The 23,909-nt window shown below is 43.0% G+C and overlaps 1 protein-coding gene across 2 annotated transcripts in view; it reads left to right on the forward strand.

Annotated features, from left to right (window-relative positions):
• The first annotated feature begins 20,117 nt into the window (after positions 1–20,117).
• The window catches only part of SLC9A2 (solute carrier family 9 member A2), a 101,629-nt gene continuing 97,837 nt past the window's right edge, over positions 20,118–23,909 (forward strand). For both annotated transcript variants that reach the window (XM_059406353.1, XM_059406352.1), the window contains exon 1: positions 20,118–20,633. In XM_059406353.1, the coding sequence (XP_059262336.1) occupies positions 20,348–20,633 (286 nt within the window). In that variant the 5' untranslated portion in view covers positions 20,118–20,347. The remainder of the gene's footprint in view (positions 20,634–23,909) is intronic.

The raw sequence follows: 23,909 nt of genomic DNA on the forward strand, positions 1-23,909 counted from the left end.
CATAGTTCTTTATGTATTTTGGATTCAACTCTTTAATAAGATAAACATTTTTTCTCAAACTACTATTTTTTAATGAACAGTGGCAAGTACATATCATAACCATTCTCTGGAGTAGATATACCCAAACATTCAAGTAACAAATATACCAGGCAGTTATTGCCATCACAAATATTTGGTATAAAAAACTATCCTAAAACACAGTGACTTAAAAGAATAGCATTTATATAGCAACCAAGGGATGAAGTCAGTTGGGGTCAGCGGATCTAGGCTGGGTTCAACTAAAGCATCTTGGCTGAGGTGGTTCTGTTCCATGGGTCTCATGTTCTCTTCCTGGAATCAGTGCGTGGGCACAGCCATATTCTTCTCATGGAAATGGCTGAGGCACAAAAGGACCAGCAGAAACATGCCAGGCCTCTTGAGTCTTAGACTCAGACTAACACTGTGTTACTTTCTCATCCACCTGCAGACCAAAGCCTCAATCATGGATGAAACTAGAGCTAAAGTGAGAAAAGTGCCCTGCCCACCATTAGTAACCTTGGCAAAATTACTTGGCAAATGACATAGATACAGGGAGGAGTGAAGAATGGGAATTATTGAAATCTGTTGCAAACATGTGACAGTTGCAAGTTTATAAGTCCATTTTTAAGAAATTTATGATAGAAAAAAGACAGGAATAATTCACAGAATATTTTGTCCTCATTCACTGTCTTGCTGAATGTTTGATTTCCCGCCATCCACCCAATTCATTCCATTTCGTATTCAACTAGTCCTAAAACCATTCATTTATGAATCCATGAGTTTATTTAATAATTATTCAGAATATTTCATCTATGCGAGGTACTGTGTGCTGGGTTCTAGAAGTACAACAGTGAACAAGACAGGAAGAAATTATGAAGTTCAGAACAACTGAGTAGGAAAGTTCATTCTGTAGGATGCTAAGGGAGTCCACTGGAAGGGCAGCGTACCCCAAATCCTAGTGTGAAGAAAGATTTTACAAAGAAAATTATATCTAAGCGAAAGCCTAACTGACACATATGAGTTAAAAAGGCAGAGGTGGAGAAGAGATGTAGTAGCCTGTGCAAGAAAATGCGTAAATGCAGCCCAGAGTTTGAGTAGAGAGGTGACTATGGGCACAGAGTGGAGGAGAGTGGGTCGAAGATGTGGAGAAACAGGAGGCAGGGAAGATACTGGAGGGATGGATTCCATTGGACGGATTCCAGTGACATCTGGAGTCCTGGTGAGAGGGGTTGGAGTTTGATTTTAGGTAGGATGAATGGAGAGGGAGAAATCAAGTATAATGGCCAAATTTCTTGACTAATCAAATAGATTTCACATTTAATGAAGTAAGACGTAGAGGAAAGGGTCACATTGGGTTGATGGGAGGAACAGACAAATTTTATTCTAAGATATTGAGTTACTGTGTTAAAAGGTAAACTGAGCCATACTAAATATTTTAAGAGGGTTGTGTGTGTGTGTGTGTGTGTGTGTGTGTGTGTGTGTGTGTAAAAATGAATTCAAATCAGGCAGCATCCCATCTAGAAGCCATAAAGAAGTTCCAAGGAACCCCATAAAATGGAGGACTTATATGGGCAGAAAGGAGATGGAATGAAGAAGATGGAGAAGAGGCACATTAACATGTGCAAGGTTATGGCAAGCTGACTTTCCTTTGGGGGATAACAGGGACTTCTCTGGAAGATTATCTAATTAGTGCTGGTGAGATGATTCCTGATCAACTGATTCAGGATGCCATTTCTGGAAGAGCTGGAACTGTAATTAAATTAAGCCTTGGCTTGGTGACATGGGGCTTAGCATAAGTGACTCTATTGGGGGCCTATTGGTTTATTTTTAACACTTGTGAGATACCTAGGAGTTACTGTCTTCCAGCTAGCAGTAAATATGAACCTGAAGTTTAATAGAGAATTTAGGACTGATAGTAGCTTTACAGGTCACAGGTATAGTCAGGATTGAACGCCAGGGAGAGGGTAAGATTCTCATGGAGAATACACAAAATAGGAGGACAGAATGGGGAAGAATATCAGTCAACAGGTCAACAAGGAAAGGGTCTACAGATGAGGGGATCTCGCCAGGAAGGCAAAACAACTTTTTATTTTGTATTTTTTAAAAATTTCTTAGAATTATTTGAGAAAATCAGAATTTATTTATTTTGATCAGCTCCACAGAAATAATAAACTCTTCAGTCAACAGTAAAGAAATAAAAATGGGCTTTCCGCAACGATGTACATTCCATTGCTCAATCTCTTGTTGATGTTCTTATGTTTGTTTTCAGGTGACTTCAATGGACAAGTGAGTTTATCTGCTTACTTTATTCTCTACGCCCAATACCTAAGGGGCATATCCTGAATGTATGGTAATTTACCATGATACTTTAAACATTTTGGAAAAAAAATCATCTGTATGGGTCAACATTTTATATGTTAAGGCAGAAGATACACCTTTAGATAGGTTTCATTTCAACCACAGTCTTTTGAATCAAGATACAACCATGCCTGATGCAGCAGATTCTCACTTCCCAGAGTGTAGTAACACATCTTAGGACAGAGCATACTAAGGTGTTGGTGGAAAACACGAGTATAACTTTATTTATTTTTATAAAGATTTATTTATTTGAGAGAGAGGGAGAGAGACAGTACAAGTTAGTGGACAGGCAGAGGCAGAGGGAGAAACTCTCCCTGCTTAGCAGGGAACCTGATTTGGGGCTCGATCCCAGGACCCCAGGATCATGATCTGAGCCAAAAGCAGATGTTTGACTGAGCCACCCAGGTGCCGTTATAATTTATTAATTTAAAGACATACTCATAAGAGAGCCTGGGTGGCTCCGTTGGTTAAGCATCTGCCTTTGGCTCAGGTCGTGATCCCAGAGTCCTGGGATCCCTGCTCAGCAAGAAGTCTGTCTCTACCCCTGCCCTTCACCATGCTTGTGCTCTCTCTAACTCTCTCTCTTTCAAATAATAAATAAAATCTTGAAAAATAAATTAATAAATTATGATAAAGCATCTTTATCAACTCAAGTTGTCAAAACAGAAGCAATTTAGTTATAAAATGTGGAACCTGGGTACTAGTGGAAGAATGCAAGTCTGCTTAACAGAGACAACTACATAATCTAATGACAAGAAGTAGGCTCTTGGTGCAGCCTAATAGAGGAACTGGTTTTACAACTTTGTTTGATGTCTGTGAATTAAACAACAGGTCTTAAAAACAGGTTTATAAGAACTGGTTCTTAAATAGTGAAAGCTAGATCGCACCGCAGGCATTTTTGAAGAGGAAACTGCCTGTTACCTTGAGTAGAATATACACAAGATGAATGAGTCAAAAGATTTCATATGTTTTGGTTGTCTTCACAATATAACTATGACTCAGGCAGTGAGTCACATCAGTTGTTAAAAATGATTTAAATATAAGCCAAATAATGTGTTCTTATGAACACAGCTTGGCCATTAATTTTAGATAAATGGACATATCCTTTTTTTTTTTATTTTGATGGCTAACTTCCAGGTGTTGTTTTTTGTTTTGTTTTTTGTTTTTTTTTTTTTGGTCTCTGTTATAAGCCAAAATCCTATAGTATCCCCTCTCTAGGACCATGGCAAGTGATGCTTACGACAGGAAGAAGTTGAGAGTAATCTGAGAACACTTCTTGACCCCCCAAAATGCAATAAAAGCCTGGATCTAAGGAAACTGGAGTGAAGTATGAAGAGAAGGAAGCCTGCTTCCTTGTGTAGATGCAGAAAAGTATGGTACGGGGGTGGGGGGGAGACAGAAGGTAGATAGATAGAGTGAGCTAGATAGTTATATTGTCACCATGTCATCATTGAATTCTCTGGCTTCAAACTGAGGGGTATATGTTTACATATGTGTATGTATCTGTGTGTTCCTGTGTGTAAGAGGAAATATCTATTAGGGAGAAGGAAGGGGGAGAGGCGGAAGGACAAGGAAGGAGGAAGAGGAGAAACAAAGGAAGAAAAGAAGGAAAGAGGAGGAGGGGGAGGAGGAGGAAGATAGAGATGTACCATGAGAAAAACCTATGAAAACAACATGGCACAGTCCCTTCCAACACTAAGGGATAATTCTGGTTTCCTTACTCTCTTTCGCAGATGCAAAGAGCAAGACAAAACACAGAAACATCCAGACTTGTATTTAGGAATATGTTTCCTGCACTCAAGTACAATTCATCACAGGGACCATAATAAAAGTAGAGAGTCAGGTAGGAATGGGAGTGTTACTGCCTTATTTTATTCTTCCAAATAATCACATTTTCCACTTGTCAGTAGACAGGTACCTGAAGTCTGAGAATAATAAGGACATCATTAAGTGAGTAAATAGAGAACAGGGGGAAAAAAAAAAGAAAACTGGGTTGAGATTTCTTTTCTGATTTTATTTCCTCCTTATCAACAACTATGAAGTTCCTACGCTTTACCACACGGAGGCCATTATCCTCGGTCACCGAAACCTCCCTTCTACAGTTGTTCTCCCTAAGAGGGGCAAGCAGGCTTTCGGGGAGTCGAGAATAAGGCGCGGAAGGTGGCAGGCGCTGGTGTTCAGTAAAGGCCCGCCTGGCTTTGCCAGACATGGCTGAGCTCGGAGGGGAGGGGGATGCGCGCCCGCGCATGCGTGTGTTGCAAAATAAAGCTTCCTGGGTTTAGCTAGATTTGATTTCAATTCTGAGTGAGCCTGTATTTCCATGGCAAATCAACAGTAACTTTTCACAATTCTTTCTTCTCTGCAGGTAGGAGTGTAGATCAGATTGTGCCTACATTCTTTGGGATCAGAAAAATCATTTCCCTTCCTCTCTGTCTTTAGCTAATTTCCTCCCAAATCTCACTCTCCTTGATAAAAACATAATATTTCATAATGGCAACCCAGTGGTATAGAGCCTCATTACGCCTCAGCAAATCTGTGATTATGTTTTATTCACGTAGTATCTTTATTTAGGCCAGATATTCATAAAGAAAACTTCCAGGCGGTCCCAGAGAGATACCAGGAAACGCTCAAGTATTATTAAGCTGATTGGGAAGAGACCAAGCTACAAGTCAGGTTAGGATCCTTTTCTTGGATATGGCACTGATTTTTTTTTTTTTTTTTTTTTTTTTTTTTTTTAAACTAAGTCCACGCATTCGTTAGGACTTCACTCTCTTCTGTAAATGCAGGCATTGGAATGGAAAAGATTTTGTGCGCGCGCGCATGCTCACTCTCACGCAATTGAGAAATTGGGAGATGCTATTCCTTAACACTGGCACGTGGACATTTCCCTTCAGTGTTTCCGTCTACTACTTGGCATTGTGGGGGCTGTCTTGCTCCACTGTAAGTATTACTCAAAAGGCACCTGATCCCTTTGCGTTTCAGTGATTCATCTGGCTCCAGTTTATAAGCCTGGGTCATCGGCTCATACCTGTGATGTAACAACTAAACACTAACATCTGGGAAAACAGTGTCCAGGCCAGTGTAACTTTGCACAAGCAGCTGCTTCGGTGTGTGTTTTCCTACTAAATTCTTGTTGGAAGGCCTTCCTGCTAACCTGTGGCTTCAAGGACAGCACAGACTTCCTGGGTAATTGAACCCTTAACTCCTGAGCATGGTAACTGTGCCTGTGTTTTTGAGCAGTTGGAAATGGATTCGAGTAGGAGTGAATTTACTCTAAAACTCAAACCTAGGTAGGCTTGAATTTAAACCTAAATAGGCTTGAAATTTGGTCTAGTAGAACTGAAACTGATTTCTTTTTTGCATATCCAATTGATGTTAGTGATTCTGATGTCCAGTGTACCTGTAGATTCAAAGGAAAGTGAGGGGTTGAGTACCTAGTATAAACTGGGTCTTCAGCCAATCACTCCTCACCCCCGTTATGTATGTCTTTCTGATTGTTTCCATAAGTGCCCAAGTGATTAAAAGATCACAAGTTAATTTTGAGTCATTGAAAACTGAAGTCCCTTGGGTCCATAGAGGCAAAGAATTTCATTTCTTAACCATATGTGTGAAGGAGTTATATCTCCTCCAGTTGAGACTGGCATACTTTACATTAGTGAAGTGATATCAAGCATAAATATATATTTTTAGGATTCCTTGGGATTCAGATAAGATCCAAGAGTTATAGAGCAATATCAATGGTTATTAGGCATTACACGATGTGATACAGAGAATCTCGAGGCTGCCAGGGACTTTCAGTGACGATGTGGGAAGGACAGTTAATATTTACTTAATGTGCACTCTGAGCAGACTTGCACTGGGTGCTTAACCATATTTTTGCAATCAATCATGAAAGCAGCTCTGCAAAGTAGACACCATTATTCTAGTTGCATACATGAAAAAAATAAATAAATTGATGTTTGTGAAGCTGTAAAAATGTACCAACATGGGCACCCTTGTAAGTATCATGCACATTCATTGTTAATATGGTTTTGTTGTTATTGTTGTTGTTTTTACCACTCATGTATTCGTATATGTATATCACTTTTTTGTCAACTAACTCTAGGATAGAAAAGATATCCACACTTATAAAATGGAAGAACAATTCGAGGCAGAAATATGATCAGTAAAGTTATAAAATGTATGTGGAAACACCAAAGAAATGTTAATAGTAATAAGCACTGAAAAACAATCATGTCTAGTATTTGATCAATTATTCCAGAGAAGGGAATAAATATGTATCTTATAAATGTTGATATAAAAATATATAAATATATAAAAATATATATCTAAAAATATAGAAGAATGATTTTTCTTCCATAATAGAATTCTTAGGAAACCTCAGCGCAATGTGAAATTCCATTTTTAGGATGAGTGATTATGCATATATGAGTCATGTAGGTTGATGATGCCATACTGCCCTTCATCAGTGAATTTCTCTTTGTGTGTTTTTAATCTCTCTATTTTATTGAGGAGAATGTTTATTTATTTTTTAAGATTTTATTTATTTATTCCAGAGAGAGAGCATAAGCAGGAGAGGGGGAGATACAGAGGGAGAGGGAGAAGCAGAGTGTCTGCTGAGCAGGGAGCCCGACCAGAAGCTCAATCCAGGACCCTGGGGGCATGATTTGAGCCAAAGGCAGATGCTTCACTGATTGAGCCAGTCAGTGAAGGTGCCCCTCTAACATAAGAGACTATTTAGTGTGTACTTAGTTATATGTACCTGTTAGCTGGCTTAAGGTATGCTTATCTCTTCAAAGCAGAGAGCGTCAATTACCATATGGTTTCACTTATTTGTGGAGCATAACAAATAGCATGGAGGACATGGGGAGATAGAGAGGAGAAGGGAGTTGGGGGAAATTGGAAGGGGAGGTGAATCATGAGAGACTATGGACTCTGAAAAACAATCTGAGGGGTTTGAAGTGGTGGGGGGTGGGAGGTTGGGGTACCAGGTGGTGGGTATTAGAGAGGGCATGGATTGCATGGAGCACTGGGTGTGGTGAAAAAATAATGAATACTGTTATGTTGAAAATAAATATATTAATTTAAAAAAAGTTATTACATTATTTTTCACAAAATTTAATCTGTATTCTAACCTCAACATTAACCATATTAAATTCATAGCATAAAATATGCATTTAAAATTAGTTTTAGGAAATAAAATTTTCTTGATATTTGAAACTTAATTTCTGTGGAAGCCAGGTCAAGTATCTTGGCAAACAACATATCAGAATTATTTCAATTCTCTAAACCCAGAGTGAGCAAAAGGTAATCTTTCTCTCTGACATTGTGGCATAAACAGGAAATATATACTGTTTTATGTAAATGTTAAATTTAATGTTAAATGTAAAAATTCAAAAAGCAAGTAGTATATTAATCAAATAGAAAGTGGTGTGAAGTATGGTTCTGATTAATTTCCAATTTTCTTTCTGAGAAAGAGCACAGAGGACCCTTACATGAGGTGGTAGGGAATGTCTTGGTCCTGGTTTCTGATCATTCCTATCTATCATGTTCACCCATTTTGTAACTCCCACTGTCATAATAAATTTGAGATCTAATTTTTGTATATTTATATTTTAAAGTACAATAGTTTGACTCATCTGGAAAGGTCTGTGTGGACCTATCCTGCTACTGGTACCGTCCTAGCCTCAGAGATGAACGGTGAGTAGTTCTGGAACCTGGGCAGACTTGAGATGATTGCAATGAGTTTTATTTTAGAAGGGGTGGAAAGATTACATTTTTTTTTTAACTGAAAATGTTTCATTTTCTGGAGCACCTGGGTGGCTCAGTGGGTTGAACATCTGACTCTTGGTTTCAGATCAGGTTATAATTTCAGGGTCATGAGATCAAGCTCTGCCTGGGCTCCATGCTCAGCAGGAAGTCCACTCGAGATTCACTCTCAACTTCTCCCTCTGCCCCTCCCACCACTCGTGTTCACAGGCGCTCTCTCAAACAAATAAATAAATCTTTAAAAAGAAATGTTTCATTTTCTGAAGGAAGCTCTGTAATAACTCCTTTGGAAAAGGTGACATAGAGAGGCAAAGGCATTGCTATTCACCTGATTTGTTGTACCTAGTTAATTTTATACTTTTCATTGAGGCTTTTACATAAAGTGACCCTTTCATTTGTTTTCAAGTTAGTCGGTTGTCTTGGCATTCCACATCGTCATTTTCACCTAAGGAAGAAGCCACCACCACAATGTTACAATTTGGGAGGACATTCCCAGGACTTCTGAGCAGAAAAATCTCAGAGAAGTTGCCAGCTAGACTTGCCTTTCCTCTTTATCAGCATAATTTACAAGAATGCTAAAAGCATGTAATAAAGACTGAGAGAGAGTTTAGATGAAAGTGCAAGGAGCAAACATTGGACTGAGTGATAAACAGAATGAAAAAGAATTCTCTAAGAATTAAGTAGGGCATGTCCAGACATCAAGACCATTCAGTGATTTTTTTTTTTTTTCACTCATTCAACCACTGGCTAGGCATTTACCACGCCCTTCTAGTCTACCAAACCCTATGGCATCTGCTCTAGAACAGCTCATGTTCCTGGAGGAGACACACACATGAAGGGATGGGGACAAAGGATGAGTGAATAGAAGGAAGAGAGCCATGGACTATCTTGTAAGTAACCAAAGAAGGGCTATATAAAGTCTTCTGTAAAGATTTTTCTCTGTATAATATTCCTCAGAATTCCAGAATTGACAAAACTACCTCTAAGTAAAGTCTCTGACCCAGAATAAAAATAGGTTCCTAAAGCAAATCAGGGGAATTTTTTATGTATATGCTCATACTAGGGATAAATCATCGTTTAATGCAAAATAGCCCAGAATTCAAGTACAGAATTCTGAAGAAGTCCCAGGCCATGTCCCTGTGCAAAAATAAATTGCCGTCTATATTGGTATATAAATTTGAGTCTATAAGGGCAGTATCTTATGGGCTGTTCATTTGCTCCTAGAGTTGGAACAGTCTCTAAGCTTGAATTAATTAATATGGATGATTCGGGCCAACCCATGAGATAATGAGCTTCATTAGTTAAAATACTTCATGTTGTACAGTGATGAGAGTCTGTCACAAAGTCTAAAAGAATTCAGTTGAATAACCATTTGTTGAATGAACAAATCAATATCTGAACACATTTCACAAGTTATATTAAGTGTAGGCAGCTCCTTTTTCATAAATCAAAGTCTGCATGAAAATAAACAAATCCTTTATTAAATACAAATACTGGACATTTGCTTTCCAGTGTCCTTTCAGATCTTTCTGATACGGTCCCTTGGTCCTACCTGACTTAAATGCCATTTTACCATTGTCATTGTACATTGTAAATGCCATTGCCATTGCCCTTGCATATTCCTTCAAGCTCTTCACTTTGTCCTACATGCCTGGTGAAACCTCAATATAGGTTAATCTGAGCTCTGCCCACTGCATGCTTGCACCTGTGCAAGGGAATGTGGACCCAGAAAACACACAGTCCAACTGGCTGTATATTCCTGGTTACAGACTTCAAGTGAGCTCTAATTGTATTTGGAATTCATAATTTATAGGCCTAGTCATTCACCCTTCCAATGTCCTTGAATGACTATTTTATATTTTCATTTTTTCCCTACATCTCCAATACCACTCTCCCTAACCTCACTCTCACTGAAGACTCGAAGTGATGAGATCAGAACCCATTAAGCCGCTGTCATCACAAATGCTCACTGACCTGTCTGTGCCCTTCTCTCCTGCTGCTGTGGATAGACTGGCCTTGCTCCCAGCCGAGCCTGGTCGTTCCACCTGCACACTGGATACTATCCCTCTCCTCTAACTGGGATAGTCCTTCAGAGATTTGTTTTTTTTTTCTCTTCTAAGTCATTTTCCCCCTTAATGTTGGATCGTGCTCATCACTAGGCAAATATGCTATTAGTTCTCCAGTCTTTACAAATGTTTCTCTCTTTGACCCCCTGTTTCCCTCTGGCTATTGTCCCATTTACTTCTTTCCCCATACATTAAAATCCTTGTTGGTAGATGTTGGGACTCACTGCCTCCAATTCCTCTCCTCTATTCCCTTCTTCAGCCTGTGGGGATTTAACAGGTAGTGCTCTACCAAAATCGTTCTTCTTCAGGTCCCCAGACCTCTGTATCTCTAGATCAAAAGCCCCGTCTTTGTCCTCATCTTTACTCGATCGGTCACAGGATTAGATATTGGTACTCATGCTTCTGTCCCTGAAATACTCTCTTCGTTTGGCTTCCAGGATATAGACTCTGCTGAGTTACCTCTTATTTTCTCAATGTGCATTCCCAGTCTTTGTTTACTGGTTCTTCCTCAACTCTACAACCTCTAAGCATCAGCAAAACTCGTGGTTCAGTCCTTGAACCTCTCTTCTTTTCTCCCTCTATGCTCCCTCCTTGGGTAGTCTCAGTGTTACCCCCGGAAGAATTGCCCAGTTAATTGGCAAAGACTAGTGCTCCCCTTCCTTAGTGACTGTTGTTGCTTGGGAAAAAAACTGCCCAGCCAGAGATTGTATTTCCAAGTTCTCACATCTAATTATGACCACTGGTCTATTTCTTGCCAATGGAATATGAGTAGAAGGGATTTGTATGCCTCAAAAATTTCCCAGGGACATGATTTGTTTTTCCTCTCCACCCGTCGGGTGACGGTACCAATTGGCAAGCCTCGATCAGCCTATGTCCCTTAATGACTGTGTGAACCCTTCCCCTGAGATTTCCCTATTCCTCAGTGTGGACTGGATTTTAATGGAATGAGAAATTTCTATGAATTTAGGGAGTAAGGTTTTGGTTTTGAGTTTCAGCTCTGATCACTTAGAGGCTGTGTTTTTCTGTAATAGCAAGAATATTGCCCTAATTAATATACCAATCTATTAGCTGCTGACTCACAGATCAACATATCTATTCGGAGCTTCTTCCCTAAATCCCAAACCTGAATATCCAACTCTTTTTGACATTGCCACTTGGAGGTCTGATAGATACCCTAAGCTTACCATTTCCAAAGTTCCTGACAACCACACTCTAAACCAGCCTCTCCACAAACATCCTTGTCTGTGTTAAAACAAAACAGAACAAAAAAAAAGAACTTTCTATTTTTTTCCCTTTTCAAAAAGATTTTATTTATTTATTTGAGAGAGATAGAGAGAGATTGAGAGAATGCACAGAGTGAGAAAGGGAGCATGAATGGGGGTAGGCAGAGGGAGAGGAGAAGCGAACTCCCTGCTGAACAGGGAGCCTGATGCACCCGCACCACCCCCATCCCAGCACCCTGCGATCATGACCTGAGCCAAAGGCAAATGCTTGACAGACTGAGCCACCTAGGCACCCAGAACCCAGAACTTTCTTTCCTTTTTTTTTTTCCCCCAAAGATTTTATTTATTTATTTGACAGAGAGAGAGAGAGAGAGAAGAGAGGGAATCACAAACAGGGGGAGTGGGAGAGGGAGAAAAGCAGGCTTCTTACTGAGCAGGGAGCCTGACATGGGGCTCAATCCCAGGACCCTGGGATCGTGACCTGAACCACCCAGCTGCCCCATCCTGGAACTTTCTTAAAGCCACTCCATTCCCCCTCTGCCCCCGGGGCTCAGAGAAGATGACATACAGTTAACCTAGAGTCTTCTTTTTCTTCCACCCTCCAAACTGATCTTTCAGGTAATAACGTTCATTCTACTGCCCCTAGGTGGACACAATTTAGCATCATCTCTCATTTAGCTTATTTTGAAAGATTCCTAATTTGCATCGCTGCTTTTGTCCTTGCTTTCCTAATCTTCATTCTCACAACAAGAACTAGAGGAATCCCATTAAAACAAAAGTCAGATCGTCTCATTTATTTCTGCTCAAACTTTTCAAAAGATTTCCCATGTCAGTGTAAATGTCAATGTCCTTGTCAGGGCCTCCAGGGCCCTTGGTGCTAAGGCCCCTATTTCTTCCCAGAGTCTCACTTCTGAATTCCATAACCTTTGATATTTATTTCGTTTGGGGCTTCTATCACATTGGAGGCACTCTTATGGCTGTTTATTCACAGCCTACAAGCCTGGAAAGAAATTTCTGTTCTCATTTCAGCTCTGTCACTTGGAGGCTGAATAGCTTTTGATCAGTTTTTTGTTTTGTTTGTTTGTTTGTTTGTTTGTTTTACACTTTGAGGAGCCTCGCATTTCCTCTATCTAAACGGGGGTTTGGGGAGGAAATACCCATCACATAGGATGGTTGGGTACCAATAAATAAAGAAAACAAACTAAAAGCTCTCCATTCGGGGTGCCTGGGTGGCTCAGTGGGTTAAAGCCTCTGCCTTTGGCTCAGGTCATGATCCCAGGGTCCTGGGATTGAGCCCCGCATCCGGCTCTCTGCTCAGCGGGGAGCCTGCTTCCTGCTTCCCCTCCTCTCTCTCTGCCTGCCTATCTGCCTACTTGTGATCTCTGTCAAATAAACAAATGAAATCTTAAAAAAAAAAAAAAGCTCTCCATTCATGTTGACGTCATAATTAACATCACCATCCCAACCACCATCATCATCATTAGCCCTGTCCTTCATCCCCCTCATCACCATGATCATCATCACCACCACCCATCATGATCATTACCGTCATTCCCACCACGATGACCACCACATCATCACCATTATAATCATCACCACCATGAGCACCATTGTCATTGTTCTATAGCGCAGTTGTCTAGTATAGCTTCTAGGGTCAAATTATCTGTATTCAAAACTTCACTGGCTCGGTGAGCTTGGACAAGTTACATAACTCATCTGTCTATCGTTTTCCTCATTTGTGAAATGGGATCTACTAATAATGTCTATAGTTTTAACGTGTCAAAAGTTTTTAATGAGATGGTAGGTAGAATCTTTGAGAAACAGCCTGTCTCATGGCCTGTGACCTGTAAATGTTAGCTGTGGATATTCTATTGATTCTATCATGGTATATAGTTCTCAAGGGGAAGATTCATATGGTCTATCTCTATTTCCTGCCCTAATGAATGCTTAGCACACTAGTAGGGTCTCAAAAAGTTAAATAAATACTTGAGGTTTGGTTGAACAAATAAATTAATGGTTGGATGAATAAAAAATGGGTCAAAAATAGGGCATAATGTAGTACACATTCAATTTTAAATGAATGTTGTCTCCTTAAGAAATTTTCAAGTTTTAAGGCTGATAAAGAGAACTGTAGAAGGGAGAATGGAGACTCAGAGGTATGCACACTCAGTTTTACCTTGGGGAAGCACTGAGAATCCAGAGAAACAGCCCTCTGAATGAGGGGCAGTGTGGGCCAGACTTCACATTGGACGTGGCTGATGAGATTTTCTCAGAGTGAACCTTTAATAAGTAAGATCTGTGCAAGCATGCCTTTACAGTGACCTTTAGAGAGATAAATTAAACTCAAAAAGCTTTAAGGAGTTAGTTCAGATCAAAGAGCAGTAGGAAGTGGATGAAGATGGTTGGGTGGAGACTGGTGTTTTATTTTTCTAATTTTTTTAAAAAAATTTTAAAGATTTTTATTTATTTGACAGAGAGAGAGTACAAGTAGGCAGAGCAGCAGGCAGAGGGAGAAAGAGAAGCCGGCTCTCTGCTGGGCAGGGAGCCCAATGCAGGGCTCCATCCCAGGACCCTGGGATTATGACTGGAGCCGAAGACAGCTGCTTTAATTGACTGAGCCACCCAGGAGCCCCAAGATTGGTGTTTTATACAGCACCTCCTTTGTTTCCAGGTTTGAGTTTGGTCACATTTTTATTTCCAGTATGGTAAGCTATTGATTACATTCTAGAATACTATAGAAAATATAAATTTTTTGAGGGTATTCTCATTTCCAACTGTTTCTAGAAGCATTTTTGCCATGATTGTGAAGAACAGGGGAATGAATGTGCTACCCTCAAGTATGCCACTTGGGTAGATTGATTAGTTCGAGCTGTGGATGTTTGAAAAACAGCAGGTACAGGGAGAGGCTTTCTCCAAACTCCCTTTATCTGCCTAAAGACAGATTCTCCAAAAGGAAGTCGGCTGTTGTACATATTCCCAGGAATTTCATCTACTAGGAAAGATTGACTTGTCCTGGGAAAGGAGACTAGACGTTGACACCAGACAAACTGTGACATGAACTGTTATCTCTCATCTATTATTCTAAGGGCCCATTCATCTTTCTTAATCCTTTCCCCTCCCCTTTCCTACAAAGGTGGTAGTTCATCCTGAATTCTACACCACCTTGGAGAGATACTCCCTTAGCTTCCATGTTTGAATGAGGCACCCATGTTAATAAGCTTCTGTTTCTCTCTTGTTAACTTTTTATTACAGGGGTCTCTGCTAAAAACTCAGAAGGGTAGAAGAAAAATGATTTTCCCTCTCCTACAATCCCATGGAATTCTCTTATTTATTGGGCTCCCAAAGATACAAAGAGACTTTTTGTAGCAGGTGCTTAGCAACTGCCCAGGCTCACTTTATAAATATTTGTTGAATTGGTGAATGGGTGTGCCTTACATGTAATAATGGGATACTATTCGGAAGTTCCCAGGAGGTTGTCTTTTCGCTTTCTGAGTGCACTGCCTATCAGAATTGAGACATCACACAACAGAGTTTAAAGGAAAGGGAGCCTGAGGAGGATGACACAGGATGTAGGTGTGTGTCACTTTAACACAGATGTGTGGCATTCACATTTTAGATTTTATTTAAGCCTTTAAGAAAGAAACATAAGTTTGGGAGAAGGGGGTGGTATTATGGACATTGGGGAGGGTATGTGTTTTGGTGAGTGCTGTGAAGTGTGTAAACCTGGTGATTCACAGACCTGTACCCCTGGGGATAAAAATATATGTTTATAAAAAATAAAAAAATTATATTAAAAAAAAAGAGAAAGAAACATAAAGTTCATTATCCCAAGTGTTTTCTTTCACACAGGAAAGCCGGGGCTCTGAAAAGCTTCGTGGTTGATTATCTAGAGACAGAATCTTATTTTTAAATATACCAGGAGATTCCAACACTCAAAGTACCACTGTTACTAACCTTCGCTTTGCAGAAAGTAGCTCTTCAGACAGCAAAGTATTTCTCCACTGAGACGAAACAAGCGTCTCTGGCTAAAAAGAGAGAGAGTTTCATCTCACGCACATAATCAAACACTCACAGCACTCCATGAGCCCAGTTAGCACAGATCTTTGAGAAGAGGGCTCCAGACTTTTGCTGAGGACTGTCTTTATAAACAAAACAAAAACAAAGCTACTTTAGACTTGAACACTTCCAAACACGTACCTTTCAGGTCAAGGGTACTAGGAGCGCTGACTTTTCAGAGGCAAAGATTTTGACTTGAAATGTCGCTACAAAAGGAAGGGTCAGGAGTTGTACAATGCAGATTGCAAAGGAGAAGTTAAAATATGAATCTATTATAAAAATACGTAAAAAATACATAGTGCGAAACGTCAGTTTTAAGTCTTTTCTATTACGAGGGACTCTGTAGTAACAAACAGTGGAGCCCTTCCAGGCTCCCTCTCTGGAGCAAGCCCACGCAGCGGCAAGGATCCCCCAGCTGCTGCGTGTGGGGAGAGGGCGGGCGCCACACTGTGGTGGAGGGGAGCCACTGCAACCTATGGACAATTGCCGCGGCTTGGTCAGCTTCCTCGGGACCCTCTGTCTGACAAATAGGAGTGATCCACAGCCTGCTGGAGTTGTCTGCTAGGACATGGGGATCCCAGCTTGCTCCCTCACACGCACTTAACAACCTCACAAAGCTCCCAGGTCTGTGTGGCAATCCACCAAGTTAATCCCAGATCCTCCAGAGCTTTCCAGGGCAAGAGGCAGAGATTGAAGAACAGCCTTGCACTTAGCCATGATCTTGACCTTCCCAGCAGAGCTCCCATTTTTATTTTTTAAGGTGCACTTCCCCCTCCTTTTTTTTTTTCCGTGCACTTTCTCTTAAGCTTAATTCCCAAGTCCTTTGTGAGTGTTAACGATGCCAGAGGTATTGTGCAGCTTGATGACTGCATGATGAAGGGGTTATTCCATTACATACACTGATATTCCGATATCCCAAGAGACCGCTTCAGATCAGCCAGTAGAGAAAACGATTACCAGTTTCTCGGATAGGGTTCATGAGATCCTTGTAAGCACATCTGTGCTATGATGTGAAGGTCAGTCTCAAATCAGGTAATTATAATGTGTATACTTAGAAATCCTGTCATGTGATTGGATTTTCAAAGTATTTGGGTGGAAAGAGAAAAAGGAGATGTGAGATCCTAAAATATGAACCAGGGATCGTTGGAGGGAAGTATTTCAGGTGGAACTGTTCATGTCTGTCCTGCCACTGATTCACCCACCCGAAAGGCCTGTGGCTCATATCCCTAAGGCAGACGAGCTGTCATCTATACAATACTTACTAAGTGGCATTTATTCTATTCTAGGTGCTGTGCTAGGAACTAAGGGTAAACAAGTGAATCAAATTGATCATCTTTACTTTCACCGAACTTTCAGTCTAACGGAGGTAAAGTGGGATGATTAAATGCTAAGACAGAAAAGTATGGACTGATATCAGAGGATATAAAATAAGAAGGCAGGTGCCAGGTAAGACCCTCAAGTCAGTTACCTTTGAGCAGAGAGGCCCTCGGAGGAATTAACAAGTTGAAGGGCAAAGAGGAGAAAGAACAGAATGTGCAAAGGTCCCGAGGTGAAAGAGAGCCTGGAGATTTGGTCAGAGTTCATAAAGCATTGGTAGTGGGGGTAGGGGAGTAAAATAGTGAGAGTGAAAGGCAGAGGTCAAATCAGGTAAGTCACTGTAGGATTTTAATCCTTCCAAATGGCACTGAAAAGTCACTGAAGGATATTAACCTGATAGAGGCATGATCTTGCCTTCACTCATTTAAGGGGAGCAGTATAGGTGGTGTTATCACTTTCAGGGGATGAGCTCCTAGATATAGGGCCCTTTGAAAAATGGCTCAACCAGGTCCTCCTCAACATGGGGGGGGGTAGCTTAATTCTTATCTGGTTAAGGGGAAAAATGAAAAGACTGTTTTTAAAACTATGTCTTTCATCTTCCATTTATCTAAAAGAACACTTTTCTAAGTGTAAGAAAAAGTTGCTAATCTTTAACTACATTAACACAGATTTATAAAAGTAGAGTAATACTAGAGTCTATAATTTCAACGGTTACTCTGGGCAGTAAGATCCCAGACATGTAGATTTGTCATTCATCTTCTTGTTTATGATACACAATCTTCCTTTTTAAAAAAAATTTTTTTAAGATTTATTTATTTCAGAGAGGGGAAGAAGAGAGAGAGAGAGCAGGAACACAAGTGGACTTATGGGGAGGGGCAAATAGAATCTAAAGTTGGCTCTGCGATGAGCTTGACACAGGGCTCAACTTCCTGACCCTGAGATCACCACCCAAGCTGAAACCAAGAGTCAGGTGGGTACCTGACTGTGCCACCCAGGCACCCCTGATGCACAATCATTCTTGAAAGCATTATGTGTACTCAAACTCCTAGAAATTATTGCCCAAATGTGCCCTTGCCCTACTATTATTCCACCAAACTTGTAGAACTGGACTGACTTGCATACTGCAAATAAAACTTTATTTTGCTATGGCTTTTTGGGGGACGATCCCTGAATAATCTTCCACCGTTATATTTAAAAGAGCTTGAGAAAATAACCTGCCATTTATGGGAAACTGGTCCCCAACCAGAGGGTGTGCTGAAACCAGTGTTGGCATGGATAGGCTGATTTAAATTCCTTCTAGACTCTGATTTGATTTGTAAATTTGGATACATCTGTTTGCTGGTTTGTTTGTTTTTAAACATCTCTGCATCTACAATTCTTCAATTACAAAATGGGTATAAGAATGTTTATCTCTTTGGGGCTTTGTGATCATTGATGAAAAATACAGATAGAGTGCCTTTCTGCCCATGCACAGCTACACAATTTTACAAAGTTATTATTTGCTGTTCCTTTCAGGGAATACAAAACACAAATTTTTTTTTTTAATTTAAAAAAAAATTTTATTTCTTTGACACAGCAAGAGAGGGAACACAAGCAGGGGAAGTGGGAGAAGGAGAGACAGGCTTCCCTCTGAGTAAGGAGACCCATGTGGGGCTGGATTCCAGGACACTGGGATCAGGACCTGATCAGAAGGCAAACCTTAAGAAACGAGCCACCCAGCCTTCCCCCAAACACATATCCTTAATGAAGATTTCCATTGAATTTAGATAGGGATGCAGATTTTTGGTTGGCTCAATGATTCTTTTTAAGAAGATAGGACATCTGTACATTAAGTTTTGTTGCACTTTTGAGACACTAATGCTTTATAAAATATTAAGTGAGGTACTCTGTGTCTTCTCCTAGAATCCTCTCATTTGATTCTGAACTCGTCCCTGCATTAATTTCAAAGTCTGAAGATGACTGTTTTCCTTATACGCATCTATTCAGGTGGAGAGTGTTTTTTTTTTTTTTTTCTTCTTTCTTTCTTGTGTCCTCTGCTGACATCTCATGGATTCCCTATGTCAGAACTTTGAAAAAAGAAATCTGCTTGAAATTTTGAAATGCGAGTGCTTAATAGTAGCAGTCGTGTTTTGACATTCAAAAAATTTTTGAAAAAAGAGAAGGATTTCATTTCCTAGATATCGAAGGGAAAATTGTTTCAATTATTTGAGTGACAACCGGTCTGCCTTTACGTTCGTTTCAGTTTCTGCTGATAAAGATGCTGGGACTACAGGACTGCAACCAGGGAAGTCGAAGACTCCCTTGTAAGAAGGCTGCGCCCCGAATGCGGGGGTGGGGTGTGGGGGGAGCGGTTGGCCCTGGAAGCTCTTTCAGATCCAGAAGGAGATCCGCGTTCCCTTTCCTTTCCTAACCACAAGCCGTCCTGTAATTAGCGGAGCAAGTCAATCTGAACTAGGCAAATCACTGGCTTTTCACGAAATAATTATATTTCTGTTGCTCTCGGACATGTGCACCTCTAAGCCTGAAAAACAGAGAGAGGGTGCTTTTTTGTTTTGTTTTTTTCTTTTTCGTGACCGGGGACAGGGGGGGAAAGGGGGAAGCGACGGTGGGGCAGGGAGTGAGCCCAGGGCAAGGTGGAGGGAGAAAGGAAAGGGTTCCGTGGGAGCGTGGGAACACGGAGGCCCGCACAGGCAGTCGGCGCGCAGACAGAATGCCCCGTACAGTCCGCGACTTGATAACCCTAAGAAGGGGAACAAAATGAGGCTTTTCTCAACTTTCTGTACCCTCCACACAGCTCCACAGTGTGTCCCGGCTTCCTCAGCTGCAGGGCCGAGAGCTCCCCCACCCCCGCGGGGCCCGGCTTCCCTTCCAGACCCCAAGCCTGCGCCACCTCCCCGCGTGGCCAGCGCACCCGCCTCCCCTCGGAGGTGCCTGCGGGAAGGGGGGGTGGGTAAGGCCGCGACGCGTGGGTCGCGCCGGCCCCTTCGCTGGAGGGACGCCCGACGCTGCCTCCGGGGCGGGGACAGCTCCGGCCACCTAGCGCGATTCCGCCCAGAGCTGGCTGGTTCCGGGGGTGGGGGGTCTGGGCGCGCGGTGCCGGCCAGAGGGGAGCGCGGCCCCGCGTCGCCCGCGGGCTCGGGCAGGTGCGCGGCGTGTCCGTCCCGTGCTCGCGTCCTCCCGCCCCGCGGCCCGGGCGCCGCGCCCGCCCCGCCCCCGCTCCGGCCCCCGCCCCCGGGCCGCCCCGGGCAGGGCCTGCAGCTGCGGCCGGCGAGCGGCGCATCGGGCATGGGTCGGCGGCCGGCGGCGGAGGGCGGCTGAGGGTGGCCGGGGGTGCGCGCCTGGCCCGGCGGTGTGGCCGTTCGCAGCGGGGACCGAGCCGTCGGCTGCAGAGACCCGGCTGCGCGGCCGGAGGCGGGCGGCGGGCAGAGGATCTCTGCTCCGCGCTGTGCGCGGCCGAGCGGGCGGAGCTGCCCGGGGAGCGATGCGCTGAGCGCACGGAGGGCCGAGCGCGGGTTCGCTGGCGGCTCGGGGAGTCGACCCATGGAGCTCAGGAGCACCGGGCGGAGCCTGCGGCCGCCGCCGCCACTACTGCTGCTGCTGCTCCTGCAGGTGGCGGGGCCAGCGGGCACCCTGGCTGAGACCCTGCTGGACGCGTCGAGGGCCATGGGCGCCAGCTCCAGCCCGCCCAGCCCCGCGAGCGTGGTGGCTCCCGGAACGACGCCGTTCGAGGAGAGTCGACTGCCAGTGTTCACCCTGGATTACCCCCACGTGCAGATCCCCTTCGAGATCACCTTGTGGATCCTGTTGGCCTCCCTGGCTAAGATAGGTGAGCGAGCTGGACCCTCCAGCTGGGGTGAGGGCGATCGGGTGGGGAAGCTCGGGTGGGCGTCTGAGTCGAAAGGGACCCGGGGAGGAGCATTTTCAGGCTTTGATTCTGAAGTGGACATTGGCCTTGAAATAGCCCCAGACTATGAGCCCATCCAAACTCAGGGACGTTTGCCTCAGACGCCAAGTGGTACAGCTCTCTGCCAAAGCAGAGACCTGTTTACTGAGGGAGGAGGGCAGTGGGCTGAGGTTTAGTCCTGTCTGTCATTAGGAGAGAGGCGCAGGCTAGGGCAGAGGTTTTAACAGTCAAAGTCTTGGATGCTCTGAGAAGAAAGAGGCGCCTGGGTCAAGACACAGATCCTGCCATGCACCTGACTAATGAAGTGCCTTGGAGGGGACTTGGGACAACTGAGAGCCTGCAGCTGTGACAGGAACACCCTGTCTCCTCCCTCCTTTGGGCTGAGGCTGTCACTCTCCAGGAAGCTTTTTCTTAGGCCACTGAGGCCAATGAAGTGAGATGCATATTTAAAGACCATTAACCCACTTTTGGAGCTATCTCTTTAACTCTCATTTGGAAAGCAGAAGCTCAGAAGGTATTTTCTCATCTTCATTTCCTACCCCACCCCCAATAAACTTTTGTTGCGATCATGGGGCTTTGCATTATTTTGACTTTATATTTTAACTACTTTTTTCATTTTAAATGTATCCACTACTGTTGTAAAGATTCAAAGAAGTTACTAGGTCGAGAGAATGTTTGCATTATTGCATATGTCTTCAGTATATGTCCTGGGAAAAATCCTGTGCTGTGTGGTGAGGCAGGTCTCCGTAACAGATTGAAGACACCTTGCCTGTCATCCTCCAGCTTATTGATTGGTGGGAGGGGTGCCGCATACGCACCCTAGTACAGGGAAGTGCTAAGTAGTGTGACAAACTCTGAAAAGGTAATATGGCAGTGTAGGGAGGCAGAAATCACTTCCTCATGCAACGGAAGCATTTAAATGGGATTTTCAAGGATGACCAGGATATAGTCAGTTGGAGAGGAAAGGGAATAATGTTCTAGAGAGGAATAAACAGAGGCATAAATCGGGGGGAAAGCACAAAGCAATCCAAAGAGATGGGTTTGTACCATGGTGGAAATTGGGGTACGTAAGCCTGATGTCAGATTAAATTAATTAGATTCTATTAATGATGACCAAAAAAGGCGCATAATGTTTAAAGACTTTGCAGTCCGCCATTGCCTGGCTTTGACATGGTTGTGCTAGTTGCATGTTTTAATTCCACCTGAGAAATGGAAACAGAGGAAATGGATTTCCCCATCTATCAATTAAGTATGTGCATTTGCATAAATTCATTGCCTGTAACAATAAACTAAGGTGCTGTGTCCTCCCATGGTCCCCTCAACAGCCCTGCCGTGTGGGAAGGACAGTTATTAATACCCCCCCAACACACACACACACTTGGTAGAGGTGGAAACTGAAGCTCCAGAGAGTTGATGTGATTTGCCCACAAACACACAAAGTGGGGACCCAAATGCAGGCTCCTGGACTCTCTCTCTCCCAGCCTCCATCACTGGCCTGGTGCGTTTGTGCCCTGTTTCCATGACTGCTTTTTGGTTGCCATTTCTATTCAATTACAACTCTTTGTTTTGATCTTCGCTCCTGATTATTTTAATCTAATTAATTACACTAATAACAGCCGCTGGTAGGCTCTTAAGTTCATTATCTCTAATTTTCACAACCATCCTGGGTAGGTATGATTACCCCGTTTCCTATACAGGGAAGCAGAAGTGGGGAGGTTCCCTTGCTGGTGGGTGGGGAGCCAGAATTCCACCCAGGTCTGTCTGATGTCTCATCTTCGTGTCTCTCCTGGAGGCTTGTTTTGTCAGGAGGATTAAATGAGACTGCCTATGTTTAACATTCTTAGAAAATCCTGGGTATAGGGTAAGTGCAGAATAGTGTCATCACTAGGAGGAGTGGAAGAGGAATGGCAGTACCTCATGGGGTGCTCTGGCACTGTGTTTCCTTTTCCACTGTGCTGGGCTACCTCCTGCCTTTCTCTCTTTCTGTTTTAGGCTCAGCTTTTTCCAACTGCTCTTATTCTCTTTCTCATACTTGTTCTTTTTCTATCTTGATCTATTCATCTTGTTGGACCTTACTCTGTTAATTGTATGGTATCTTCTTAAAAGGCTTGTTTGAGTTTATAGGTGTATTGATCTGCCCATGGGTGCTATTTTTTTATTTTTTAACCCAGATGTATTTACATTCCTTGGCACTTGCTGTTCTCCCAATCTTTTAGGTACCCCCCCCCCCCGCCAATTCTCAGCTTCACTGGCTACCATCTCCTTTTTCTCTCCTATATCTGCATGTGACAGAGAAATGGAAATAGTGTTCATGTCTCCAAACCAGAAGGGTTTGAGCAGAGAGACCCGAGTAGAGACTGCCGTGGGTGGGTTGAAGGATATAGTTCCCAGAGTGGAAGGTATGGTTTTAGAATCCCAAAAGCTGGTCCTTGTGGTGTTTCCTAGGTTCTTCCTATATATAGTCTAGCCTTGTCCTCCTGTGGCAGCTCTGTCTGTCCTTAGAGGCACCTGGAAATCTGCAGATACTCCCCACCTTCTCCCCCAGACCCTAAACTTTATGTTGGCTTTGGGGACGACTGTCCGTGTACTGAGGGTTGCCTTTCCAGCCCATTCAGCAGTATCTAGTCATTCTTAACTTTTGCACTGGAAAAACTTACTTTGGGGTGACTTATATGATTTAATTTGCTTATATTTGGGGCAGGATAATGAACTGAGCTGTGCCAGGGACTTGAGGTGATGAGATAACAGATGTGTTAACTCATGCGAAATGCCATGGTTTCTATTTGGGGCACTTTTATGTCCTGAACCAAGTGTACCTGAACTTACCTGCCGCAGAGAACATGGAGACACATTGCTAGTGATTAAACTGAACAAAGGTAACAGGTTGCCCCAAACGGAGGCTCCAAATCACATCCGTGGGAGGTTTAAATCATGCCAGATGGTGAATTCAGCATCGTTTGCTAGATCGCAGCACAATATAATCTTAGAAATATTGCAGTCAGAAGTGAGCAAGTGCAGGGCGCCTGGATGGCTCAGTCATTAGGCATCTGCCTTCTGCTCAGGTCATGGTCCCAGGTTCCTGGGATGGAGCTGCCATGTGGGTTGGGCTCCCTGCTTAGTGGGAAGCCTGCTTCTCCCTCTCCCTCTCCCTCTCCCTCTCCCTCTCCCTCTCCCTCTCCCTCTCCCTCTCCCTCTCCC

Source organism: Mustela nigripes, chromosome 7, assembly GCF_022355385.1.
Source record: "Mustela nigripes isolate SB6536 chromosome 7, MUSNIG.SB6536, whole genome shotgun sequence".
NCBI classification, from domain to species: domain Eukaryota; kingdom Metazoa; phylum Chordata; class Mammalia; order Carnivora; family Mustelidae; genus Mustela; species Mustela nigripes.